Source organism: Watersipora subatra, chromosome 3 (genome assembly GCF_963576615.1).
Source record: "Watersipora subatra chromosome 3, tzWatSuba1.1, whole genome shotgun sequence".
NCBI classification, from domain to species: domain Eukaryota; kingdom Metazoa; phylum Bryozoa; class Gymnolaemata; order Cheilostomatida; family Watersiporidae; genus Watersipora; species Watersipora subatra.
This window is the reverse complement of record NC_088710.1, coordinates 58,299,308-58,325,890: the sequence shown is the minus strand read 5'-3', so window position 1 is coordinate 58,325,890 and position 26,583 is coordinate 58,299,308. Positions and strand designations below refer to the sequence as shown.

General features: G+C 39.2%; 2 protein-coding genes across 4 annotated transcripts in view; one reads left to right on the top strand and one right to left on the bottom strand.

Moving 5' to 3' along the window:
• Positions 1 to 1,345: 1,345 nt before the first annotated feature.
• On the bottom strand, positions 1,346 to 21,166 carry LOC137391318 (RING finger protein 32-like). Its single transcript, XM_068077748.1, has 9 exons — positions 21,052 to 21,166; positions 8,230 to 8,296; positions 7,680 to 7,851; positions 7,256 to 7,324; positions 5,549 to 5,691; positions 4,044 to 4,201; positions 3,571 to 3,679; positions 2,003 to 2,167; positions 1,346 to 1,816 (listed from the first exon to the last, which is right to left on the bottom strand). Exons 2-9 carry the CDS (start codon positions 8,269 to 8,271, stop codon positions 1,607 to 1,609), a joined length of 1,068 nt encoding a protein of 355 aa, XP_067933849.1. The 5' UTR covers positions 8,272 to 8,296; positions 21,052 to 21,166; the 3' UTR covers positions 1,346 to 1,606.
• Positions 21,167 to 21,436: 270 nt separating this feature from the next.
• Positions 21,437 to 26,583, top strand: part of LOC137392194 (PX domain-containing protein kinase-like protein) — a 32,568-nt gene continuing 27,421 nt past the window's right edge. For 2 of the 3 annotated variants that reach the window (XM_068078839.1, XM_068078841.1), the window contains exons 1-3: positions 21,437 to 21,555; positions 25,326 to 25,436; positions 25,961 to 26,149. In XM_068078839.1, the coding sequence (XP_067934940.1) occupies positions 25,359 to 25,436; positions 25,961 to 26,149 (267 nt within the window). In that variant the 5' untranslated portion in view covers positions 21,437 to 21,555; positions 25,326 to 25,358. Of the gene's footprint in view, positions 21,556 to 21,606; positions 21,708 to 25,325; positions 25,437 to 25,960; positions 26,150 to 26,583 lie in introns of those variants that run through there. The other variant, XM_068078840.1, reaches the window with a different exon arrangement.

Here is a 26,583-nt window from a genome sequence, read left to right as displayed (position 1 = left end):
GACTCCTTTAGTAATGCAGGATTATGCAAATTCTTTGTAATATGAAACTTGTAAGCCTTTGGCCTACCGTAGCTTAATACTCTTCACCGTCATGTTGGAGCGTGAAAGAATACAGGCTAGTTAGTATAGGGTGCTTTATACTGAGCAACTTACCAATGACCTGCTTTGAATACAGTTTGTTGTCACTCACAAATTACATAGCGCGTCAACACTGTCTATATAATCAGATAATTAGCTCATTTTACTGCAAGCTAATTATATGCTTACAAAACACCAAAAAGTCATCTAACTTTTTCAAATAGAAAATGTGTAAAAGACACAAACAGTACACATGGTGACAAAGTGGCGCTTCTACAGAAAGTGCTCATAAGGCAAAACTAACAACTATGCATAGAACTTTGGTTTATGCCAGCTGGCACTTAATTCTATCTGCGTAGTTTAACCAAACAATCTTCATAAATATAAAAACTGTTTTTCCTTTACTAATAGGATGTTTCTTTATACGAAGTCTACCCAGCTCATTTATGTAAGTTCAACTGCGAGTGTTGGTAGATTTTGTTTATGAAATAAACAGCAACATTGATGAGAAGTGTTGGTTGCTTTTCAATGTTGCGTGACCCCACAGTTAGTGAAGCAACAAATGATTATTAGCATGCATGCCAACAATCAAACTAACTTTAGACTAGATTAAAAAGCTCAAACCACTGGATTAGCAACTGTTTGAAAAACATGAACTTTGAAATACAGGTAAGATGCTATTTTTTTCTTAAAACCGAAACACGATATGGCAAATCATATAAGAACACATTACAATAACCATGATAATCAAATACTAGTTAGATAATTCCATATTAAACTCAATTATAAGCAGCTATAATCATAAAACTATACAAATTTAATTAGAGGCATCAAAATGTATTAATATTTTTTACTTAGGCTATACAACTGTAGTTGTCTTTGTTGATATAATACACTCCTGTACTCATGGTAGAATGCTATGCTTGGCTAACTGACTTAGGAGTTGTTTTTACATCGATAAAGAACGTAACTCCCAAATACCATGAAGGCTATCACTGGGTAAGAGTTCTTTTTGATCTATTCATGCTCGACCAATCTATACACCATTTACTCTTGGAGCACTGAGTCTATATCAAACAAACACTCCTCAATGCAAGCCAATCTCAGTTTTTACCTAGATGCAAGCTAGCGCAGAGAGACTTAACATTAGGAAGCCTCATATACAACTTTGTTGGCAAAAATCCTGAAGAAAAGCGTTTACTACTTATAATAATAAAAAAGAATATGCAAGTTGTCAGATCTGTTGCTACAAGCATCTGCTGCCACAAATATAAACTGACATCATGAAAGAAACAATGAACAAAACAATTGCATCACATAGATGCACACTACGCACAAAAACATTTGCGTTTTAATCAAGCCTTGCACCGCAATCTCATAACTTCCCAATGCTATATTTATTATCTGGAACAAAATTTCCTACATACAGATAGCATATACACTTATTTCACATAGCAATAAAAACCAAAGAGTTGAAACAACAAACCATTATATAAAAATATCAGATTTTTATAAGCGATCTATTAATTCATAAAAGGTTTATCTGCTGCTTTTGATAAACTGATCTGCAAACAGGGCACGAGTTGGATGCCATTTCGGAGTCAGCGAGTGTCTCAAACATTCTCAGACAGACTTCATGGAAGAGATGAGAGCAAGAAGTGAGAACTTGTGGTCGCTCATCTTGTTCTGAGACACTTGTCAGACATATCGGACAGTCCGACTCTTGTCGCGATAGCGCCTAAAAATTAGCAACTGCAGCTGAAAAGCATCGTACACACGCACAGGTGTTACATCACTGACGAATATATGCTAGACAGAATAAAAATGTTGACTCGGAATATTCCGGAATAGTAAAATTTATATGCTATCGCAGCAGTATTACAATTGTTACGTATCTTAAGAAGATGCGCTGTTAAAAACTTACCCTCTTATAGAGATGATGCCATGCTTCCACTGAGATGGTTTTTTGTCGAGCGTCAAAGAGCTCAAAGATTTGTCGGCTATTTTCCAAATTTTTAGAGACTTCATGCAGCAAGCTATTGACCTTTAGATCCAAGCTGGCAACCATTCTGTCAGTTATCTGCTGCAGCTGTTAACAACCATTTTATCAGTTATCTGTCGCGGCTGTTAACACCAATTGTACCAATTATTTGCTGTGGCTGTTAATAATAATTCTGCCAGATGTCTGCTGCAACCGTTAATAATAATTCTATCAGTTACCTGCTGCAACTGTTAATAATAATTCTATCAGTTATCTGCTGCAACTGTTAACAATAATTCGATCAGTTATCTGCTGCAGCTGTTAGCAGTAACTCTATCAGTTACCTGCTACAGCTGTTAACAATAATTCTATCAGTTACATGCTACAACTGTTAATAATAATTCTATCAGTTATCTGCTGCAGCTGTTAACAATAATTTTACCAGTTATCTGCTGCAGCTGTTAACAATAATTATACCAGTTATCTGATGAAGCTGTTAACAATAATTCTACCAGTTATCTGCGGCAGCTGTTAACAATAATGCTATCAGTTATCTGCTGCAACTGTTAACAATAATTCTATCAGTTAACTGCTGCAATTGTTAATAATAACTCTATCAGTTATCTGCTGCAACTGTTAACAATAATTCGATCAGTTATCTGCTGCAGCTGTTAGCAGTAATTCTATTAGTTACCTGCTACAGCTGTTAACAATAATTCTATCAGTTATCTGCTGCAACTGTTAATAATAATTCTATCAGTTATCTGCGGCAACTGTTAACAATAATTTTGCCAGTTATCTGCTGCAGCTGTTAACAATAATTCTACCAGTTATCTGCTGCAACTGTTAACAATAATTCTATCAGTTAACTGCTGCAATTGTTAATAATAACTCTATCAGTTATCTACTGCAACTGTTAACAATAATTCAACCAGTTATCTGCTGCAGCTGCTGACAATAATTCTACCGTTATCTGCTGCAACTGTTAACAATAATTCTACCAGTTATCTGCTGCAACTGTTCACTATAATTCTATCAGTTATTTGCTGCAGCTGTTAACAATAATTCTATCAGTTATTGCAGTTGTAGCTGCAACTACTTAAGAAGACAACTAATTTTATAGTCTCTGCCGAAACAACCTCTGGAAAACTTATAACTTACAGAACTAAACTACTCCCATATTTTTGGGCTCTTTAAAACAGCATGTGACAGATGTCTGGTTCACAGTTTACATAGTCTCAATTCACCAGTCTTGGCAATCCTAATATAGACCTGAGAAGTATTGCATATACATGTATAGAATATGGAAGCTGATTGTCAACGTAATGCAATCAGAATTCAGTTGGCATGCTTGCAGCTGAGGCTGAGCTTTCTCTGTGCTACTATTAACTTTCTAAAGCTGCAAACCAGTACTTCGAAAAAAACTCCAAAGAATAAACTTGAATGCCGCTTAAAATTTCTGAGTTCCTCCCTTTGACTGCACAGTCAACCAGCAGTGCCATAAATAATACCTTAGTTTCATAAAAAGCCTGTCTGAGCTTTGGATCTGATGGAGGAAGAGTCTCTCTGAGCTTTTTATACCAGCAACGAACTATAAAGCCTCTCCAACAAGCCTGTATTCTACAACACAGGGAAAAACACGGAGCCTGACGCTATGTCTGTCATCCGCTGTTAAAGCGCATCACCTACATGACTAATCAACAAAGAGTATTTGAGATGTTAGTCAGGGTAACAGAGCGGTTAGTGGAATAGCCTCGTGACCAGCATAAAAAGACATACATATAGTACCAGTCCCTTACCAACGGTAAAAATAATTAAAGGGTAAATTTGCATGGAGTTTAAAAGTCGCTGTAAAAATAAGTAGATGTAGATAACAGTATGAAGTGTATAAAACAACTACCATGTTTAGAAACTGTTTCAAGTGGCACCTTGGAATATTAACAAAAACGGAGAAGTGAATTCAGGTGGGAGTTGTGTTCCTCACCTCATAGCACTTTTATGCTTGTACGCGTCTGCGCCATCATAGACAACTCGTGTCTGATATTGTTCCTTGCGACACATCGGACACGCTTTCTTACCGCTAAATCTTTCAAATGCCTGCAAGCAGTTCTTGTGGAAGACGTGAGAGCAGGACAGTATCACCTGTCAACAAAAGCCTCAGTGCAATAATGCATCAGTAGCAAGCTTGAGTATTGTACAACAGTATATTTATACTGTATATATATATATATATATATATATATATATATATATATATATATATACTGTATATATATATATATACTGTATATATACAGTATATATATACAGTAACATATATACGGTATATATACTGTATATATATACTGTATATATATATACAGTATATATATACATATATATACACTGTATATATATACTGTATATATATACTGTATATATATATACAGCATATATATACAGTAATATATATACTGTATATACATGTATATACTGTATATATACAGTATATATTCAGTGTATATATATACAGTATATATATCCAGTATATATATTCAGTATATATATTACATATATATAATATATATATATTATATATTATACCAACTAGAAAGGCGGATAAGCAACTGATGTAAAATAGCCTGAGAATCACAAATATTTGCATAAAAATTTAGGTTGAGAAACAAAGAAAAAAATTATTTTTTACAACAATAGGCTATATACTTTTTATTTATAAAACATTATACAACAGCTAAAAAACAATAGATAGCATGCACGATTCCCGATGCTTTATATATTACAGAGACCTGAAAGATTGTTTGCACTACAGCATATGACTGATCAGCAGTTTACAGAGTAGATATACACTTGTGACTATACGTATTACGTAACAGTAAGTTATGCCTGGTTCAGACCTGTGTTGTGCGAAGTGCTGCAAGCTACTATGCAAGCTTATGCAGGTGCCCAATTGATGTGAACCAAATAGCTATGAAATCACAGGATGTTGCAACTAAACTCTGCCCACACACCACAAGAGCATAGTCCTGCACAGTCGCGCGAGAGCACAGCACCTCGCACGCCATACATATGACATTGGGGTGAACCAGGCATTATGGTCTCTAAAATAGCAATACACTACAAAAATTTAACCCTTTGCGATCATTTCCGTAGATCAGCATTCATAAACATTTGTGATTTTTACCTAGCACAATTTCCACACAGTATTAAATCAGGTATTTACATTAAAAAGTGTATAACGTTACTTTCATATACTTTTCACTAGGTTGAACTCGCTATTTGATATACAAATAGTAAGAACTGAAGAGTTTTTTTTTTTCAAAATAAATGCTAAAAAGTAAGTAGAGAAAAAGACGATTGTTTCTAGTCAAGTTTAAACACATGTTCCTAAGTATTTAAACTTTTTTTAAATTATAAATTGTTTTCTCAGTTCCGTAAAAAGAGCTGAGAAACTGTTAAAAATGTTTAGAAGGCAGTAAGTTGTCTGCTCACGTGGCACAGCTTCCCGATGTCTTCTTTGCATATAACGCACGGCTGAGAGAAATCATGTCTCTCTTGAGCTTTGCTTTTAGCGATGGCCCACTCTGTCTCATTCAACAGTGACCTCGGCTGTTCCACCAAACCAAGCCTCTGCGCTGCCAATTAATAGATGGATACCTATATTACACCTATGATGCCAGTTGCATAGGAGAGGTAAATAACCTATGGTAGATTAAAAATTTAAGTATTTTTCATTCTATTTGAGACGAGTCTGTAAATTAAAAAAACCTATCCAAACGATTACAATAAGAGTTTCTGAAATCTTGTGGAAATGATCAAGACTTGAATTCAAATCTGAAGATGAAAATAAACGCAACTAAATGCCTACATGATTGACCTTAACCAATGACCTTCAGGTGTCCAGTTTTAAAGACTGGAATCAACAATATACCGGTTGTATACGGACATAAATAACGTGAATGGAGTTGTATGTAAAATACTAGTTAATGAACAACATTACAACAAGTTTTAAAATTTATCAAAAATGTGAAACTCAGCTGACTACAACCAATTTAAGCTAAATTTTCATGAGATGTTCCACCAACATATGCAATAGTTCTTTATAAGCAACCAACATATGCAATAGTTCTATATAAGAAAATGCTGCAGCATTCGCATTTGTTAAATTATTGCTTTCATATGCTCGCTGTGTAAGAACTTTCTCATGTAAAGCCGAACATTATGTGACTAACAGACAATAGATAGCAAGCCGTATTTTTATTCATTAATCAGACAAACAAAGCTTTGTCACAGTAAACATTAACTAGTTGAAGACCCATGCTATGAATTCATTGGAAGTCACCGGGTCAGAAAAAACATGGTCAGTGAAGAGACGGGAGACAGGGATGCTTAAAACAGCGGTTAAGAAAGAAAAAAAGTGCGAGAAATGGTGGATGAGAGAAGGAAGAATAGGTGGGGGTGAAAGGAGAGAGAAATGGTGGATGAGAGAGAAGGGAGAATAGGTGGGGGTGAAAGGAGAGAGAAATGGTGGATGAGAGAGAAGGGAGAATAGGTGGGGGTGAAAGGAGAGAGAAATGGTGGATGAGAGAAGGGAGAATAGGTGGGGGTGAAAGGAGAGAGAAATGGTGGATGAGAGAAGGGCGAATAGGTGGGGGTAAAAGGAGAGAGAAATGGTGGATGAGAGAGAAGGGAGAATAGGTGAGGGTGAAAGGAGAGAGAAATGGTGGATGAGAGAAGGGAGAATAGGTGGGGGTGAAAGGAGAGAGAAATGGTGGATGAGAGAAGGGCGAATAGGTGGGGGTAAAAGGAGAGAGAAATGGTGGATGAGAGAGAAGGGAGAATAGGTGGGGGTGAAAGGAGAGAGAAATGGTAGATGAGAGAGAAGGAAGAATAGGTGGGGGTGAAAGGAGAGAGAAATGGTGGATGACAGAAGGGAGAAGAGGTGGAGGTGAAAGGAGAGAGAAATGGTGGATGACAGAAGGGAGAAGAGGTGGAGGTGAAAGGAGAGAGAAATGGTGGATGACAGAAGGGAGAAGAGGTGGAGGTGAAAGGAGAGAGAAATGGTGGATGACAGAAGGGAGAAGAGGTAAGATAAAGTGAGAGCTAGAAAGAAGAGAAATAAAAACAAGAACGATAGACAGAAAAAGAAGAAGGAATGCGTTGTGACTTAGAGAAGTAATTAGAGATTCCCAAACTTACCCAGAGTAGGTGGAGGAGGCTGTGGCTCCAAAATGTACTCTTTTGTCTCGCAACTGCTTTTGGACGACACTAAATGCAAAAAATTGCTAGATTTAGTGTAAAAATCCTTTGCTTGATATACATTAGCTAAATACATAGATAAAATAGCAGAATGAAAAAACCAAAAACTAAATAAACAATTATACAAAACGGTTGAGCATATAGCAAAGGGGCTTTTAATAAATTGGAACTGTTGCCTAGCATCATTACATGACTGTCTGATTATTTGGTCGTCTTGGAATACATTTTAATACGTAAATGAAGATAAATAATGCATGTATAGGTTTTTACCTACAACACGGCTCAGGCTTTTGACCAAACTCATTACAATTCTGTATGACAGAGGTTAGATATATCATGCATGGAGCCAACTGAGCAACTCAACCTGTGTACTTCTTTCTGTTCGTATCTACAACAGCTTTTCCTTTGGGTTTTCGGTAGGCTAGTTTCTTGCCCAGATGATCTTGAGCAGATCTCTTGGGACACATAGACAGCTCCAAGTTCATATTTCTCATGAGATGATCTTGTAGAGCAACTGCTGTTAAAGCATCTGGTTTCTGCAAGGGCAGCATACAGACTATCAATTGTGGTAGACTAACTTTTACAAATCACCTTTGAATTTTGATTTGCAAACATTAATTCTTATGTTAGTTATTATGGTAATAGCTATTATTTCATTATATTGCATAATAAAACTTAATGCAAAATAGGACTTTTTAGTACCATTGTTTTAGATTTGAAAGTTATAAAAAATAACCTCAAAAATTATGTACAATAGATAGAGGTTCTCAAGGCATTTAAACTGATCATTAATAAAAACAAAAAACCTCACATGGATGCAGTGTGCGTACATTTTCTTCTCTTTTTCATTCAAACACCTCATAAAGTCATGAAAAAATTTCATGTAAATGATATTGTAATAAACATAAACACACCTCCGTCATGTCAGACTGTTTCTTTAACCTAGAGTTGCGCATCTTGAAGAAAAAGTTTGTACCAGATCTAAAACAGAATTTCAAAAGGGTTGTTCAAATCGCCAACATCGGTATCTCTATTCACAAGCCTGCAATAGCAAAAACCAGACACATATTTTGCACATGATATCACCTTATATACATGTACAATAAAAACTGAAACCCTACACATATAAGAAAAGATAATACAGTATGGGTATGAAGTATTACAAGTATTTACTAGTTGGAGTAATGATGGAAGTATAAACAGAGGCTGGTTTTTCTCCTACAAACCTTTCTGATTTCTTAAGTAGAAACACATCGGTCTATTATGTACTACTAGTACCCTAGCAGTCCAGCGTGCCGCAAAAGATCATCAGGCATGCTGATAAAGCAGAGCATAACTATCTCCACAATTATTTGACACTACCTGAAGGTGGTTGATTAAGACAGGATGTTAGTGTTTCCCTACAATAAGCCGACTGTGGTGGTTTTGAATCTTATACGAGGCAATTACTTATCCCTATCTCAAACTGTCACTACGGACAGACAGACAGACACGGCTCTTATTATAGTAAAGACTAGCTGAATGCCTAGCGTTGCTAGCATAATAAAAAAAGTTTTTGCACAGAATTTTATTTTTTAACATATACAACATTCACCATTTTAACTTTTAAATGAAAGTATTTGTTTATTTCTGTGTGTGTCCAACCAATATATAATATTTGAAAACTAATGCATAAATATTTCAAAGCTGAAGGCATAGCTAAGACAGATTGTTGAAAAACTTTTCTTATTTAAGATATACACTCGTTTCAAGATTTAAAACAGCTGTAAATAATGTAGTTGCCACGGGCTAAGTTTCTTTACCCCTTAAAGTTGAGTAACTTAAGCTAGTCTAATTCCTTACTATAATAAGAGCCGTCATTACAACTTTTGCCACTGTTAGCAAAACAGATTCCATCATCCTCTTTCACGCGATCATGATCTTCAAGCATGCTAGCTGAAGCATAACTGAAGCATGCTATTTTAACCAAGTGGCATTAAAGATTGGCAGTTGTAATAAGTATGTGAACAATTATATAATAGTATGACAAGAACAGTGTAGTGGATAGCCCACATGTTTGCAGAACAGGCGTTTCCAAGTTTAATTACAGTGCGAAGCAGGTTTTTCGTTCCTAGATTTTAAACACTATACCTGGACACACGAATGACAGACAACAGACAAACAAACACTGAGGTCTATATAAATAAATCTCTGTGTTTGTCTTTTTGTTAAACCCTGTGTCCAGTTATAGCAATTAAAATCTAGCAATTAAAAACCAGCACGGCACTAGATTAAATCTCGAGTCCTCCAGATCGAGAGGCAGAGCACCTAACCATTAGGCTACACGGAATACAATAGATTCATAGGGCAAATAGTCATTACATTGGTTAAGATACTCACGCTAAAAGCGCTTGCTTGGGGTTAATAACTAACACTGTTGACCGTTATGCGTAACAATTGTTAAACTGACCCAAAATGCGGGTATTGTTTTAGTCAAGATTTTAGTAAAGATCTAGCATTCCAGGTAAGTTACTCAACTTCATTAAGTAATAATTTTATTACTACTGCAACGCCAAGTGTAATAAGTTTGAGCACAATTATTCCATAATCTAGCAAGCAGGCCGTCTGGTATAGTGGATAGTACACCTGTCTGCACAACCAGAGTTTCCGAGTTCAATTTCAGTGCGGGACAGGTTTTCATTAATTGATTAATTCCAGTTTCTTGGTTTTAATTGCTATAACTAAATAAATGAACAACACATATTTACAGACACCAGTAGAAATAACATGTACTGCAAGTGAAGCTATCTGTTATTAAGAGTGTAGGAGATACAAGCATTGAAAGGTAATTTACACTCTACTGCCAAATCATCACCAAATAATATTACAAAGTTTGTAATGTTACTGGTTGTTTACGATAACAGTGCTTGAAGCATTCCCAAATTGTGCACTTTACCATTGTTCAATACAAGCAGAACAACTAGTGCTTGATTGGATGTAAAGAGTTTATTTCACAATGCACAAATGCAGAAATTTTAACCTGCCAGCACACTTGCCACTAAAAAATCAATAATAACTACATGCATAATTTTTTTTAATATTCAACATTTGGAAAAGTTTTGTGGAGCATTTCTTAAATTCTAGCAAGCCTTACTCTAATGACTTCGCCTATTATTATTATTCAGGTTCATCTAGGATGTTCATTAACATTATTAGGATGTTAACAAATGACTGTGAAATCATCTGTCAATAGCTGTTTACAAAAAGCATTTGTATCTGCTTTTGCTGTCCTGTTTCTGTTGCAGCAAGACACAAGGTTTTTTTTATTTAAACATATCTTATATGTCTCACCTAAACATTTAATGATTGAGCTTTTTTGTTCAAGTGTATTGGCTTATTTTTAGTTCATAATCCAAAAATACCCCATGCCGTTTGCTAGTTTCAATATAAAAAAAAACAACTTTCTAGATTCCTCACTATATTTTGCTTGCAAAATGTTTTGGGACCACAAACCTGAATATATACGACATTAATTGAAGTAAAAACAAATACAAAATCTCATTTATGCAAGTATTGCTAACTCAATACCATTTAGCCAATAAATACCTAGTATAATTACTATTAATTAGAAATATAATATTACAATTATATCTCTAATTAATAAAATTATTAGCTTATTAACAAAATTATTATCTTGTAAATTGTATTAATATAATGTAAAAGCTAATAACTTCAACTTGTACCTCATTGGTGTGTTTATCTAATGATATACAGCCCTGTATATTATTGGTTCATCTAACAATGACCTTAAATATGCTGTATATATAAGCTCTAATAATCTACGGTGAGTAGTAGATTATTAGAGCTTATATAAATATGTGGGATATTATATAAATATCCGAGGCTTCCTAGTGCTTAGCCGGTAACAAGGGACTGGCTTTCATGGAAAGCCAGGGCTTTCAAAGCCAGGGCTTTGAAAAGCTAGCTTTTCACAAGAAAGTCGAGGGATTAACAGGTCTCGCTATATAAGCAGGCGTTAAACAGATGCTTGGCAGAAGGTTCAACAGGAGAGCAAGTGAGCTGATAATCTGTATTGCCATGCTTCTACTGACAAGCAATTTGTGTTGTGGAGATCGGACTTGAGAGTCCATTGGGTAGCAGTGGGCTGCTGATTTGGTTTGCCTACGGGTTGGCAGTAGGAACTGCGGTGAGATCGGTGACAGCATTCTGCTGTGGGCGTGTATAACCATAGTGGTGAAGGCTGGTGGCAAAGGGGAGGTTGGTGTGTCATCGTAGCAGCTTGGTGCTGCGCAGCAATATCCTTGTTATATTGCTAACAAACTATTTCGGCCTTGGTCAGGGCTTTTGAAGCTGAGTAGCCAATTTAGTTGGCAGCCGTAACTGAGGGTATGGCGTCAGGGAGCGAGGACACTGGTCCTCTCCCTGAGAGACAAGAGGGCTCGAAACCAGCACCTGCTGATGCTGGTTCTTCAGGAGTAGGTGCACAGGCACCTGCTTCGATGCAGTTACATGCTGGTGTTTTGGCCAGTATTCTCAATCAGGCTCGTGGGCCGATTTTGGATCGGCTAAGCCGGCATCTGCCCGGGTTCACTGGCGATGGGCCAATGGAGGTGTCTGCGTGGATCGCTGACTATGAGCGATTCTGTGCTCTAGAAAGAGTTGCAGCGGTGGAACTCCTCCCATATATGCTGCAAGGCGGGGCTGCCCGGCTATATAGCCGTATAATGGTGGGAGAGGCCTCCAGCAGGGAGGTCGTGAAGGCTGCTCTGGTAGCCGAGTATGCCATGCCTCGACAGGAAGCATGGCGACAATTTGTCAACTGCCAGTTTGGCGTTGGTCATACAGTTGACGATTATTTGGATCGTTTGGAACGATTTGGGAAGAGACTGAGGATGTCCTAAGATGATCTTGGCTTTCGAGTCAAGTTTTACGAGGGGCTTCCATCTTCCGTTTATGAGTGGGCCATTGCGCACAAACACGCATACACGGCTGATTTTGGGTCAGTGCTGGCCGGTGTGCGAGATCGCTTAGTTTCGCAGAGAGCTGCGGAAGCTCGCTCTCGCAGGAACTCGACAAGAGGTCTCGCTGCTGTTTCTAAGCAGCAGGACAGCAGTTCCAACTGTTTTTGGTGTGGTGGAAATCACCGTGTAAAAGCCTGTCAACAGAACAGACTTGGGCGTAAGAGCGCCTCAGGAAAGAAGTCAAGAAAGGCGCCTGCCAACAGAGATTGCTTCAGGTGTGGCAGCACTGAGCACCTCGTCTCTGGCTGTCCTAGACAGCGAGCTCGTGATGGCTTAGCTGCCGGGTCTGCCAGTGGTGGATTGAGTTTTCACGAGGAGGGCGCAGACAGTCTTCTTCAATGGAAACGGAGTAGCACGAATTAGTACACGCATGCGGTCGGACAGTTTAGTACTGTCCGGGGCAACTGGTAGGGCTTTGTGTAGTAGTCGCATGCCAGTTGTTCAGGCCATTCTTAACGTTCGTCGTTTCATGTGTCTTGTAGACACAGGAAGCGCGCGGACGTCGCTGAGTCCGCAGATTGTGGTGGGGCTTCCTATTAGGCCAGGCCAGCCTTTGCTAACGGCCGATGGCAAAGTTTCTCACATGAGAGGCCGATCTCGAGTCATTATTGGTTTGCATGGACACTGCTTTCGTGTTACTGCGCCAGTAATGAGTGAGTTAAAGAATCTCGCGGTCGACTGCTTTCTTGGCGATGATGTCATCCATCATATGGGTGGTGTCACTGCTGGCAGAGGTGTAGATTCAAAATACAGTGTCATGTGGGGAAAACTTCACCGAGAAGATGCTGCGGAGTTTCTCGAAGAAAGCCCGCTGTTAGTGCAGCCAGCAAGGCTGGGGATGACTCTGGGCCATCAACCTGCGGCAGTACGAGCCTTCTGCAGGTTGATGATCTAGATTTTATCGCCAAGTTTGCCAAAGGTCACTGGACTGGTAGTTGGCAGTTGTCTGAGAGCTGTCTAACGGGCTCTAGACCAGGATCTCTGAGTATAAATGTACTCAGGCACTTCAGGTGCGAGAGCGCTATTGCGCCAAAACTCGAGAGCTGGATCTCAAAAGGCTGGCTGAAGCGTTGGCACGAGCCTGTAGAAGACATCATTTTTCTGCTGGCAGTAGTTCAGCCGACGAAAGATAAAGTGTGCCCAGTCATGGATTATTGTGAGCTGAATGCATTTGTCGAGTGTCATACTGGTGATGGCGTAGTGGCGGTGTGCGCTGATAAGATTAGGAAATGGCGGCAGCTGCCGGGCGAGCTGAATGTGGTAGACCTTAAGTTCGCATACCTGCAGATCCACATTTCCAAGGACCTGTGGAAGTACCAGGTTGTGAGGTACAAGGGTGTGCACTATGCCTAAACTCGACTGGGTTTTGGCCTGTCATGTGCACCAAGAATCATGACCTCAATCCTTAAAGTTCTGTCATTGGACGAACGTGTTCATCGTGGTACTGATCACTATATTGATGACATAGTGGTTCAGGAGTCCGTACTAAGTGCTCAAGGGTTGAGAGACCACTTGGCTAGATATGGGCTTGAGACAAAGGAGTCTGAGGCCTTAGATGGAGGCCGGTTGCTGAGTGTTGCTTTGCAGAAAGATTCCAGTGGGCATATGCAGATGTCGAGGGAAAAGCTCTTTCTGAGTACAATTTCGAGCCCTCAGCGCCCACGAAGAGAGAGCTGTTTTCGATATGTGGCCGACTGGTTGGCCACTACTCTGTGGCAGAGTGGCTGTGCCCACAGTGCAGTTTTTTAAAACGGCTGGGCTGCAGTGGAGCTTGAGACTCTCCTTTCGGGAAGACAGTCAGCAGTCTGGCTGGTGAGCTCTTGGCAAGAGCCTGCCGCAAGTGTTGTATTGTATTATCACGATAAGTCTTGTATCACAGAAAACACAGCTAACAGGTAAGAAGCACATAAAGGAACTGACTTAGTTAGCAAGCCCATAGCTATGGGTTATTAGACAATTATGCGATTATAGCACAGCTAAAAGAAAGCTAACTGCACAGCTAATATGTAACACATCTCCCTCACTATTCTGAGTTTATGGTTAGTCATGACCTTGTTAGAACTTAGAACTGTTATAGTAATCAGGTCGTCTTCTATTACGAGTAGGATATCTGGGACTTTGTACTGGCTTCTCATCAGGTACAGATTGGGCAGGTTGGATGTTAAGATCATTTGAAGCTGTGATGATATTGTCATTTGTCGATGTATCATTAACTTGAAGTCTAGCTTGTAGCTGATTGGCATGTCGTCTCCATAAACCACGGTCTGTTCGCACAGCATACAGTATGTTACCCAGCTTGTTAATTATCGTTCCAGGTATCCACTTAGGTCCAGAGCTATAGTTCCTTGCATAAACCAAAGAGTCTACTTCATACCGTGATGATGTAGAAGATGCTTGACCTGGTGAGAGAGTTTTCTTGTTCTGAATTGGTTTCAGCAAGGTCAGAGTATTTCTCGGCTGTTGTCCATGTAGAACTTCAGCAGGTGATTTCCAGTTCAAAGAGGGATGAGGCAAACATCTGTAAGTGGTTAAAAACAGTTGTAGGGCAGTCTTGATTTTCTCCCCTCCTGCACAATTCTTCTCTACAGATTGCTTAAGAGTCTGGACAAATCTCTCCGCTTCTCCATTCGATGCAGGATGGAATGCGGGAGATGTTATATGTTTAATGCCATGCATGGTGCAGAACTGGTCAAATTCATTTGACACGAATTGTGGGCCGTTATCCGTAACAATAGTCCGAGGCAGACCTTCATGTACAAAGATCTGTCGTAGCACGCCAATTGTGTCCTTAGAAGTAGTTTTTCCTACATCTAGCATAGCAATGTATGGATATCGGGAATATGCATCTACACAAACTAACCACATCTGACCTTTAAAAGGTCCTGCATAATCCAAATGAATTCGTTCCCATGGTAGTTGGGTGGACGGCCAACTTTGGTAAGTCTTGGCTGGGTCATTGGCACAGATTCGGCAAGGTTCACAAGCTTTGATTAGCTGTTCTATGTCTGCATTGATGCTAGGCCACCATGCGTATCGACGAGCAAGCTGTTTTACTCTTTCTACACCCCAGTGTGATGTATGCAGCAAGTCTAACATTTTACTCTTCAGAGCCTGTGGAATGACAACTCTAGTAGTGTCATCACGTTGCAAAAGCACAGCCTCCCCATGAACAAAAAGAGACTCCCTCATATTCCAATATGGCCGCAAATGTTCATAGCTAGCTGTAAGCTTATTGGGCCAAAGGCCATTCAGTATCCACTCTTTCACTATCTGTAGTGATGTGTCTTTCATGGTTTCTTGTTTAACAGCCTCATCGTCAAGGGGACCATGATCGAGCTCCTCTTGTATAGTGTGTGAGACCTCAATGCTCTCCTTCTCTTCATCATAGTCAAACTTCGGGTCTGCCCCTATAGGTAACCTGGACAAGCCATCTGCATTGCCGTGCTGTAGGTTTGTACTTGATGTCATACTGATAAGCCATCAGTGTGAGGGCCCATCTCTGCAGTCGCTGAGCTGTTAAAACGGGGATATTCCTTTCTGGTGAAAACATGGCAACCAGGGGCTTATGATCAGTAATGAGCGTAAAACGTCTCCCATATAGATACTGTCTAAACTTAGTCACTCCATAGATGATAGAAAGCGCTTCTTTCTCTATCTGTGAGTAATTCTTTTGGCGCACGCTCAATGTCTTTGATGCATGTGCTAGTGGTCTTTCAGCTCCATTTTCCTCTTGTAAGAGTACTGCCCCAATTCCATAGTTAGATGCGTCTGTTGCTAGAACCAGCGGTTTACTCTGGTCAAAATGGGTAAGTTTGGTAGCCTTGATGACACTTTCTTTAAGAACATGGAAGGCCTTGTCACACTCGTCAGTCCAGTCAAACTCAACATTTTCACGAAGAAACTTGTAGAGGGGTGCTGCTTTGCTAGACAGATCAGCAATGTATGAGCCATAGTAGTTGATCTTGCCCAAAAACGCCTGCAGCTGTTGTAAGTTCTGTGGTCGTGGAAGCTGTTCAATAGCCTCTATTGCAGAATTCAAGGGAGTCTTGCCATTCTTGTCTATTATGTGACCTAGGTATTCAACAGCATTCTTAAAGAACTCGCATTTCTTTCTCTGTATGCGGAGCCCATACTCCTGTAGTCTAGCTAAGAGTTTGTCGAGATTAGACAAGTGCTCACTCTCACTGCTACCAGTGACAATCAGATCATCCAAGTATGCTGCAACTCCAGGTAAGTCAGCAATCATTGAGTCCATGCATCGCTGAAACTGTGCAGGGCTTGATGCCAATCCAAAACACATCCTGTTGTAGCGAAACAAACCACATTGAGTGTTGATGACACACAACTTCTTTGCATTATCACCTAACTCTAGTTGCAAGTAGGCATCTGCCAGGTCTATCTTGGAAAAGTGTACCCCGCCTCTCAACTTCTCTAGCAACTCTTCAAGGCTTGGTAATGGGTGTTGATCAATTGATATTTGTTGGTTCAACATTTTGAAATCACCACATATACGCACTCTTCCATTTGGTTTGGAAACTGCTACTATTAGAGCAGCATAATCACTAAAGTCCACATGTTCCAAAACACCAGCTTTAACTAATCGATCTAGCTCTTCTTTTACAGCTTGGCATCTAGAGAATGGCACTACACGAGGTTTAGAAAAGCTTGGTGTGCTTCCTGGTTTCAAGCGTACTGGTACTTTTACCTTTTTACATCGGCCAAGACCTGTCTTAAAGACATCAGAGTACTTAGAGGAGAGTGCAATGATTTTGTCCCTAAATCCAATAGGGTTACTTTCTGTGACAGTACAGGTAACATCACAACTACCCTGTGTCAATATAGCTAGCCCCTGCTGCGAGAGACCGAATTTGTCACTCCAATCTAGACCAAAAAGGTTTGAGCCTTGTGTTGTGTTTACAACAAGAAGTTTGAGATTTTGTTTTTCCACATCTCCTACCTTCACACTAACTGAACATTGTCCTTTAATCTGTAACTCACTCTGCTCATACGCTTTAAGATGGGTACTGACAGGTAAGAGGAGGGGTGATCCAAGACTTTGGTAGCCTTGCAAATCAACTATAGAGCAAGTAGCCCCTTTGTCCCATTGAAACATTGCATCATGACCATTGACAACAGTTTTGATCCAAACCTTTCTATTGACTCGTTGGAAAAGATTATCTGAAACTGCATGTACTGAATGATAAGGTTCACTTGCATCAGTGAGCACACTTAACACAGAGTTTTCAACTGTCCTAGCAGACTGTTCTGTCTGACTTTGTGCTGCTGTCTTAGCCATACAGACAGCCTCAATGTGACCTTTGACCTCACATCTCCTGCAGACAAATGCTCTGCAGGGACAATTTTTTCTGTCATGTTTAATGTAACAGCTAGGGCAAGACTTCAACATACCTGTGTTCTGTGCATTAGCTTGTTGCTTTCCAATGGTTTGTTGACCTCGGCGTGATCTTTGCTTGTACTGACCTGACATTTTGTTTACTGTGTCTTCAATAGCTGGAGAAGTTGTCTCCCCCTTGAGAATTTTATCGGTCTCCGTTGTCTTGATGAATGCTGTAGCCTTCTTAAGAACATCATTAAGAGAAGGATCAGCATCAAGTAGACACTGGCGACGTACATCAGCATGTGGTGTCTCTTTAATGATTATGTCACGAATTTGTTCATCAACATAACTAGTGCCACAGCCTTTGCTTTTGCACGTGAAAGCACAGTGCCGTGCGAGTCCACAAAGTTCTGCAGCCCAATCAACATATGATTGACCAGTCTTCATATTACATTGAGAAAATTCAAATCTTGCTGCCTGAACATGTATGGTATCTGCAAAGTGTTCATGAAGTTTCTCCGACAACTCAGTAAATGACTTGCTTGTAATATCCTCTGCGCCAAATAAGTTTGATAACAAGTCGCATGTCTCAGCTCCTACCCAAGATAGTAAGCATGCTCGTTTCTGACTGTCATCTACCACCCGATACACATTAAAGTGCTGATTGAAACGTTGAAGGTACTGGTTCCATTTTTCTTTACCCCTGTCGTATGCTTCAAACTTGGGTGTGGCGACAGCTACTGGTATTGATGCAGCACTATCACTCTTGGTAGCTTCAAACAAGAAGATAAACTGCTTCTGTAGATCAGCGTTTTGCTGCTGGAACTGCTGTTGCTGTTTCTGCATAGCATCGATCAAAGCTTTTATGTTAGGATCCATAACAAGACAATAGAAAAATGCTGGCTGTGAGTCCACAATGTTCGTTCCTGACACCAGTTGTTGTATTGTATTATCACGATAAGTCTTGTATCACAGAAAACACAGCTAACAGGTAAGAAGCACATAAAGGAACTGACTTAATTAGCAAGCCCATAGCTATGGGTTATTAGACAATTATGCGATTATAGCACAGCTAAAAGAAAGCTAACTGCACAGCTAATATGTAACAGCAAGGACCCCAGTCAAAGGAGTTTAGAGGGGGAATCTTTGTGCTTCTGTTACAGTGTGGACTGATGCAAGCTCTCTTGGCATGGGTGTGGCCTTGGAGGTCGATGGCAACGTTGTGGAGGATGCTTCATGGCTCCAAAAGGAGTCTGACCATCAGCACATCAATGTTGCCGAGTTGGAGGGCGGTTGGTTGGGGGATCAATTTGGCAATTGCGTGGGGGTTCAAAACTTTCATATTGGCCATTGATTCGCTTACAGTTGTTAACTGGTTGACCAACACCATTGATGGACAAAACCGCATCCGAACAAAGGGTGTTGCGGAGATGCTTGTGAAGTGTCGTTTAGGGGTGATCCGTGACACTATAGCCGAGTATGGACTTGCAGTGTTTGTTCACTTTGTTCCTTCCGTAGAGAATAAAGCTGATCGGATGACCAGGGCGTACTCGGATGTACCGAGAGGTTGACTGTGAAGCAGCTGAGGTGTCAGCTGCAATTGTCAGCGGCGAAAGTCCTGAAGACGCCATTTGGGCAGCACATTTGCCGCACCATTTGGAGGTTGACAAGATGCTTTACCTAGCACGACAGATTCATAAAGATCTGTCACAGAAACAGGTAAAGACTAATCTGGCTGGGTGCAAGGCATGCCAGCGCATTGACCCTGCATTACAGTGCGAGAGTATTGTGACCGTTGGAGATTTGGCCGTAGAGGATAACTGGTGCCGAGTTGCTATTGATGTGACTCATTATGGTGACGGTCCTTTTCTGTCAATGGTAGACTGTGGCCCGTCGCGGTTTGCCATCTGGCGCAGGCTGCAAACTGAGTCTGCAGCCCAGATAGTGACTCAGCTGTGTAGCATCATGGTTGAGTGCGAGCCATGTTATGAGTTGTTGCTGGACAACTCAGCAGTGTTCAGGTCAGCAGCTCTTCATCAGTTTGCTGACAGGTGGGGAATTTTTCTTCGTTTTTGAGCTGCCTACGCCTCTGGCGGTAATGGAATGTTTGAGAGAAATCATCGGACAATCAAAAGGCCATCACTGGCCATGTCAGCCATAGACTTGTCAGTGACATTCGACCTAGATCATCGGGTCTAGGTGGCAACCACTTTTCGGAGGCGGATGCCATCAATATGCTGCCGGTGGAGCTGGCTATTGACCCTGTATTGCCTGTTGGGTCTCTAAGTGAGGTCGATGAGGAGGCGGCAGCAAATCAGGCAGGCGACAAAGCGCAGCTGCCAGCTGAGGAAGTCAAATCTGAGGCTAATGCAGAGAGGCCAGCGGTCGAGGCGGACAGACTGCCTGAGCAGCCTGAATCGCCTAGACAGTCGCAGCGTTTGCTAGCTTTTCACAAGAAAGCCGAGGGACTAACAGGTCTCGCTATATAAGCAGGCGCTAAACAGATGCTTGGCAGAGGGCTCAACAGGAGAGCAAGTGATCTGATCATCTGTATTGCCGTGCTTCTACTGACAAGCAATTTGCGTTGTAGAGATCAGACTTGAGAGTCCATTGGGTATCAGTGAGGCTGCTGATTTGGTTTGCCTACGGGTTGGCAGTAGGAACTGCCGCGGGATCGGTGACAGCATTCTGCTGTAGGCATGTATCGCCGTGGTGGTAAAGGCTGGTGGCAAAGGGGAGGTTGGTGTGTCATCGTAGTGGCTGGTGTGTCATCGGTTGGTGTGCCAGCGATATCCTTGTTATATTGCTAACAGTAGTGAGATAGTATGCTATTTTACTACTACTTAGATTACTACAATCTTATCAGCAGCCTTACCCGAGCTCTAACAAGTCTCATACCTTCTGCTAAATTGCTATTTTTTGGAGAAGGCGATAAATTTAGTACTTGCAAATATTGCTAATGTTCGAGCTGAGGGACTAGTATGTAGAGAAAACTTTGACTACCTAAGGCAATTTATGTTTTCACACTACTACCACAGTAACTGCTTAAATTTCGCTAGATTGCTGCTTTAGAGAGGAACTGTTTGTTCATTTGACAAGTTGCTTCCTGCAGAGCAAAGTAAAACATTTCAAGTTCACTTTTTTAGGGTGTGCATGTAGCATGATATCACTAGACGATAAAGATGCTCGTAGTCAAAGATTTTTTAACATTGAGTGCATGAAGTAGAAAGCTTGTAAGCTCATATGTTAGTTGTGGTAAAATGGACAGCGTTCCTCTTGCATGTTACCTTGTCTGAACAGGCATCAAGGACTGGCGCACAACCACGCTATGCAATAAGCTTTTTGGAAATGTAGCAATGACACGCAAATCTATATACCTGTTTCAGTGCTGGTATTCCTCGTTTTGATATTTTCTTCTAGCACTTTACTTTTCCAAAAACTTAATTCAACTATTATCACAAAATATGTTACTACATTTATGTGCTCAGTTGTTTCTCCGTAGCAACGAGCTTATAATGTACGTATTAAAGGGTGCCAAAAAAGCCTTCCCAACTTGGACCATTTATGTCAGAATGCAGGGTTTTGTAACGAACCCTAGCGAATAAAGCCTCAGCTCTAAACACAAACGCTACGCTTATGCGATCAAGAACTATGTTTCTCTATCAAAAGTATAAACCATAAAGTTACTATACAAGATTCGTGTCGACTTGGTTTAGACATATATGTACTCTATGTCTAATACTAAGTCGACTGCAATGTCCTCTACGCGTACGACTACGTAAATATGCTACAACGCTCATTCAAACACTAGAAGATCGCAGTGAAAACTCCCACCCGCGACAATGATTATTCGGGAACCTCCAGTATTGAAGTATTGAATAGTAAGTTCAATTTTATGACTGGAATCAGAAGAAACTGAATTTAAATACATAATTTTAGGATATTATATTACCAGATACTAGACGCCAAATGGCTTATGCGAATTTTGAGATGACACGCGTTGAGTCGTGAAACAATTTCTGAAGGTCACTAGGTAGGACATACATTTAACTACCTTCAAACGAGAATAGGACGCACAATGTGTACATAAAGGCTTACTAGTTTATATTTTAGGCTGCCAAAAGATAACAAGACTTATATCTTTAAATTAGTTAAATATTTTACTTATCTTTTAATAGCTTTTACCCGCGAGTGGGGTCTAAAGGCTCGAGTTTTACCTAGACCTAGACCTAGATCTCAAAAGCATGATTGTTAGCACTGTAGTTTTTGTTATGATCGTCTGTGAACTGAATGAGAGAAGTAGTAGTCAATGAACTATTTTAGAAGACATCCACCACTAATTTGAATGCTCTAAATTTATTCTTTCACTCGGCTGGTGAATTGCGCTTGAGAATATTTAAACCCAAAGCAATTGAATTCAGGAAATAGCTGCAGTATCAGTGCTTACCTAGGTAACTACATACTTCTGCTCAAACGCCTCTAAAGTGAAGTCTAATTTTAACGTGAGTGATAACTATGCTGCCTTTTTGCTATTTCCAGCTGTTGCTTGAGCGTGAGAAGGTTTACTGCCCTCTTGTTGTGCTGCATCAATTTTCAGCTAATCTTTATCTACTGCTAAAAAATTTACAATGCTCATTACTTCAACAGTCTGTCAACTGGAGGACTGGCAACAGGAGGAGGCTACTTTAACCAACTTCGACATTAAACCAGTTTCCTGACTAGAATAATGGCTGGACTCCCTCTACAATAATAAGTGGAGTACGAGCCTGATTCAGTTATAGGAATAACTATTCAAAACTTTGACGAATGGAGTTTTTGTACGTTTTTGTTGATAAACTTTGATCATGTTTCAGTGATTGAGTTTGTGCTTTCTATCGCCCCACAAATTAACCTCGTGTGCTTGGGGTACAAATGCTTCAATGTATGCAATAGTTCTTCTTAGGAGAAGGTGCCAGCAGTGAGTGATGACTAGCTCGCTTCTACTACGATGTTAATATATGACTTAAACTAAGCATCAGCGAAATTTCTGTCTCAACTACACTCACTACTCATCAAAACCAACTAGAATTAACCATTCACCTAACTTAACCTTTGCAGGTTATATATATAATTATGCTTTACTAAACGTTCTAAATGGAAAGTTTCTTGCAAATGTTTGCAAGACGTCTTTTCTTAAACATTGAGTATAAAATATAATGTCATGTGTAACTATATATCTATAAGGTACTACAGTTAATAAAATCAGCGAAGCAATAAATCGTAAATGAATAAGCTATTAAGCTGTACTACTTTTTACTTTAGAGTAAAACATTTCATTTGCTATATCATAATAAAAAGACAGAAATGATTAATTGGCACGAGCGTAACCATAAAACAAACCTCGCTAAAGTTGAAGAGGTAAATTTAGTGCAAGTGCAATCACAGTGTGCGTAGGGTCATACAGTGTGTTGCATCTAGCCATCTTTTCAGGAAATGAGTAAATATTTGTGTGGTAATTAGAGGTTGCTTAAATCTTTTTGATGTAGTCAAATTAAGTTTGCTGTTTTAGGTAAATTACTAGTTTGTATAACATTAATTGTATTCAGTGTTGTTTTTACTTAAAAGTTGACTTGCAACAAAATTCACATTACAGTTATTTGATATCAAAAGATTCACCATATCAAAAAAATTATCTGCAAAAATTATTTGCGAAGTATTTGGTCACATGATCAGAGAACAACTTGACGATTGAATAATGCCGAAACAAAACTGTAAAGTAGCGAGCATCTATATTTGATACGGGGTCTTTGGTAAAACCCGAAGTGTTTGTCATAAACTAGTGCTACGATAAGTTTTATATTGAGCTTTTTATTGGCCTTTCAATTCACGTGAGAAAATCAGGTGACAAGACAATAACCAAACTATCATGACTACGTCAGAAAAATAAATAGGTTCCAATCTACGGCGGCTTTTTGTTTTTGAGCTTTTAAGAGCTTGTAATCACATTTCCACACATTTGGCACCTACAACACAACAGAGTAAGACATGGTGAATCTTTTGATGCCAAATAACTAATGTGAATTTTGTTGCAAGTCAACCTTTAATTAAGAGAAATATAGTGTGTTGCCTTTGAAGCATTTGATAGTTCTGTGTCTAGTATGATGAATATTAATGGTATAACAATTGTTTGTTCAAATATGTCCACGCTTCAAGAATTAGAGATTGACTGTATTAGAACAGTGATTGAGATCAAATGTTATAATGTAGTAAAGAAATAACTGAAAGGACACACATTTTCATTATACTATTACGAGGTTAACAAAAGTAAGTTTGTAAAATGGAAGTGATTGTTGCCTGTCATCTTAGTGATTGTGTGCTTCCAACTTGAATTAATAAAGCTAATAACTAGCCACTCCTCCCTATAGTTTAACCTCTGCCGTAGTTTAAGGAAAATCTTCTCTTTATTTACATAGCAAAATAATCTTCTGCAAGCAGTTTCAAATGAGTTATTTCTTTTTATTAACTACAACATGATGTACACAGGCAATAAAGCTAACTTAAGGTCGAATGCTTTTTTGTTGCGTACTACTACCATTTAGTATACTTACTAATGGATGGTTTGAGTGCTCACTCTGATAATGACCTATTAGATAACTCCTGCTGGTTTGTGCATTTTACTGTTTTATTCAGTTTCGGGATCTAAATTTTTATTATGGGAACCAAATTATAAGACAAAAGTTTACAAGATCCATGTCATGTTTAGGTTGATATAACATTTCGTTTGATATCAGACAACGAAGTGATATGATGTTGAAATTACGTGGATATTGTCATGATGTTTAAATAAATGGGTAACATATACTAAACACATAATATATGCGCATAATTTCTTCATGTAAATTCATAATATTCTAGCATTTGGCCGTTCATCAACATCCTCAGGAAATAATTATATTACTGCATTATAGTGAGAAGCTGTTTTTTTACTGTAACACCTTTGACTAAAAATGCCTGATTCAAAAGGCAAGAGCCATTGGACATGTCTGATTCAAAAAATCAAGTACCACTTCACTGGCTGAAGGTTGATTTTTTCAAAATACGTTCTCAAGTACGTATTTGTTATTATTCACACAAAAAAAAATTTGCTCAATTTGATAATGCTAGTAAACAGCAGGAATAGACTGAATTACCAGAACATGATTGGTTGCAATAATTTTCATCATTTCACATCCTGACTTAAACAAGAAAATGGTATATTTTTCTTGTTAGTCTGATAGATCAACGTATTTTTACCATGATTAATAGTTGAGATGAAGAAAGTATTTGAAGCTTAAGATCTAAGAAAAAATCCAATATGAATCCAGATTGTTAGCTTCTTTATCAATGCTGATACTTATATCGATACTAGGATCGCGTCATGTCTATTTGAAACAGTTGTTCACTTTTTGTTAGAAAAGTCTTAATGCAACCTGAACTAAAGCATTCTTGTTTGCCCAATAGTTTTGTACTTTGAACAGCATATTTAGATGAGCGTAAGCCTCTTACGCCTGATTAACTGAAATAGACAGACACATCTCTTATGAATATCTATACGTTATTTAAGAAGTTATGTGTCCTACATATGTAGGAAAATCCAGAGATACTCAATCTCATTTGAGTTTATCGCTTTCAGATAAATCTCGAGTCAAACCATCAACTAGCAGCCATGAGCAGGTGTGTGATAGATGATACGTTGCCACTCTTTGCTACTATTGATGCATCAAAGATTGTTGGTGGACACATTGTGAGTTCTCTGTTTTTATTGCTGTCTTTTCCGCTTCAGCAAATGGGTTGTAGTTTTTTTTCACAATAATTTAGATTTCAAGTTATTAGGAGTTATCTGACCTAGTCATAAGCTTCTCATAGCAGCTTATGAGTCATGCAGCTTTTGAACTCTTTGCCCTTTGAGTGACTTTACAGGTCAACTAAAATGTCAAATAGCCCTCCCCTCTATGTTTTTAAAGTTACAGAGTCAACATTTTACTCTTAACAAGTAAATATTTTTGTCTGCCACTTTTGTGGCTGTATGCCGTGTTAACCCCGGATTAACTGCAGACGATCTCGGGAGTCGTGTCTTTGCTCATAACGTACTTTGTGTATGTAGTGTAGCTCATCATTACAAATTCTAGAAATATGGTCAATTTTGAACGATTGTCAGAAAGCCTTGCTCACCCGTGTGTCTGCTCATAACTGTCAGTACTTGAGCATATTCTGTTCAGGCATATCATCCTTGATCAGTTACAGTCATTGTTTTATTTGGTTCTTTAGGAATATCAAATAAAGGTTCAGAGAGGTCAGAGGACAGAAGAAAATTGGACAGTCTCTCGACGTTATACAGACTTTGCAGCACTTGATAATGACCTCAAGGTGTCTGGATTCTCGTTAACTTTTCCTCCTAAAAAGGCATTTGGGAATATGAGCAGAGAGTTCATAGCCGAACGGATGCAAAAACTTCAGGTAAGCTTGCTCCCCATCTGAGCCATTTATGTGTTTTTGGTTTATAGCTGTTCACGTATTCTACATCAATCCATCATTTACATGATTGTAGCTAGCTTATTCACAAGGAAGTTTATTAGCTAAATAATATTTTACATTGGTACACGGTTGGTCACTAGGAATGAGCTGAATGCAACATTGTTCCACATGTCACCATCATATAAATGTACTTTGTTTCCTGTGGTCAGTGTGACTGCTACTATATTTATGACTGCTACTACTGAAATATTTTTTAACAGAACTGCATGGCTGCTTATAAGTAATCAGCTACATCTATATGCATGTATTTCTCAAAGTATGTCCATATGTATGCATTCCGGCTATAGCTATTAAAATCTTGGAATAAAGAATCTGTACCGAAGATGATTTGATCTCGGACTGTACCGTTCACCAGT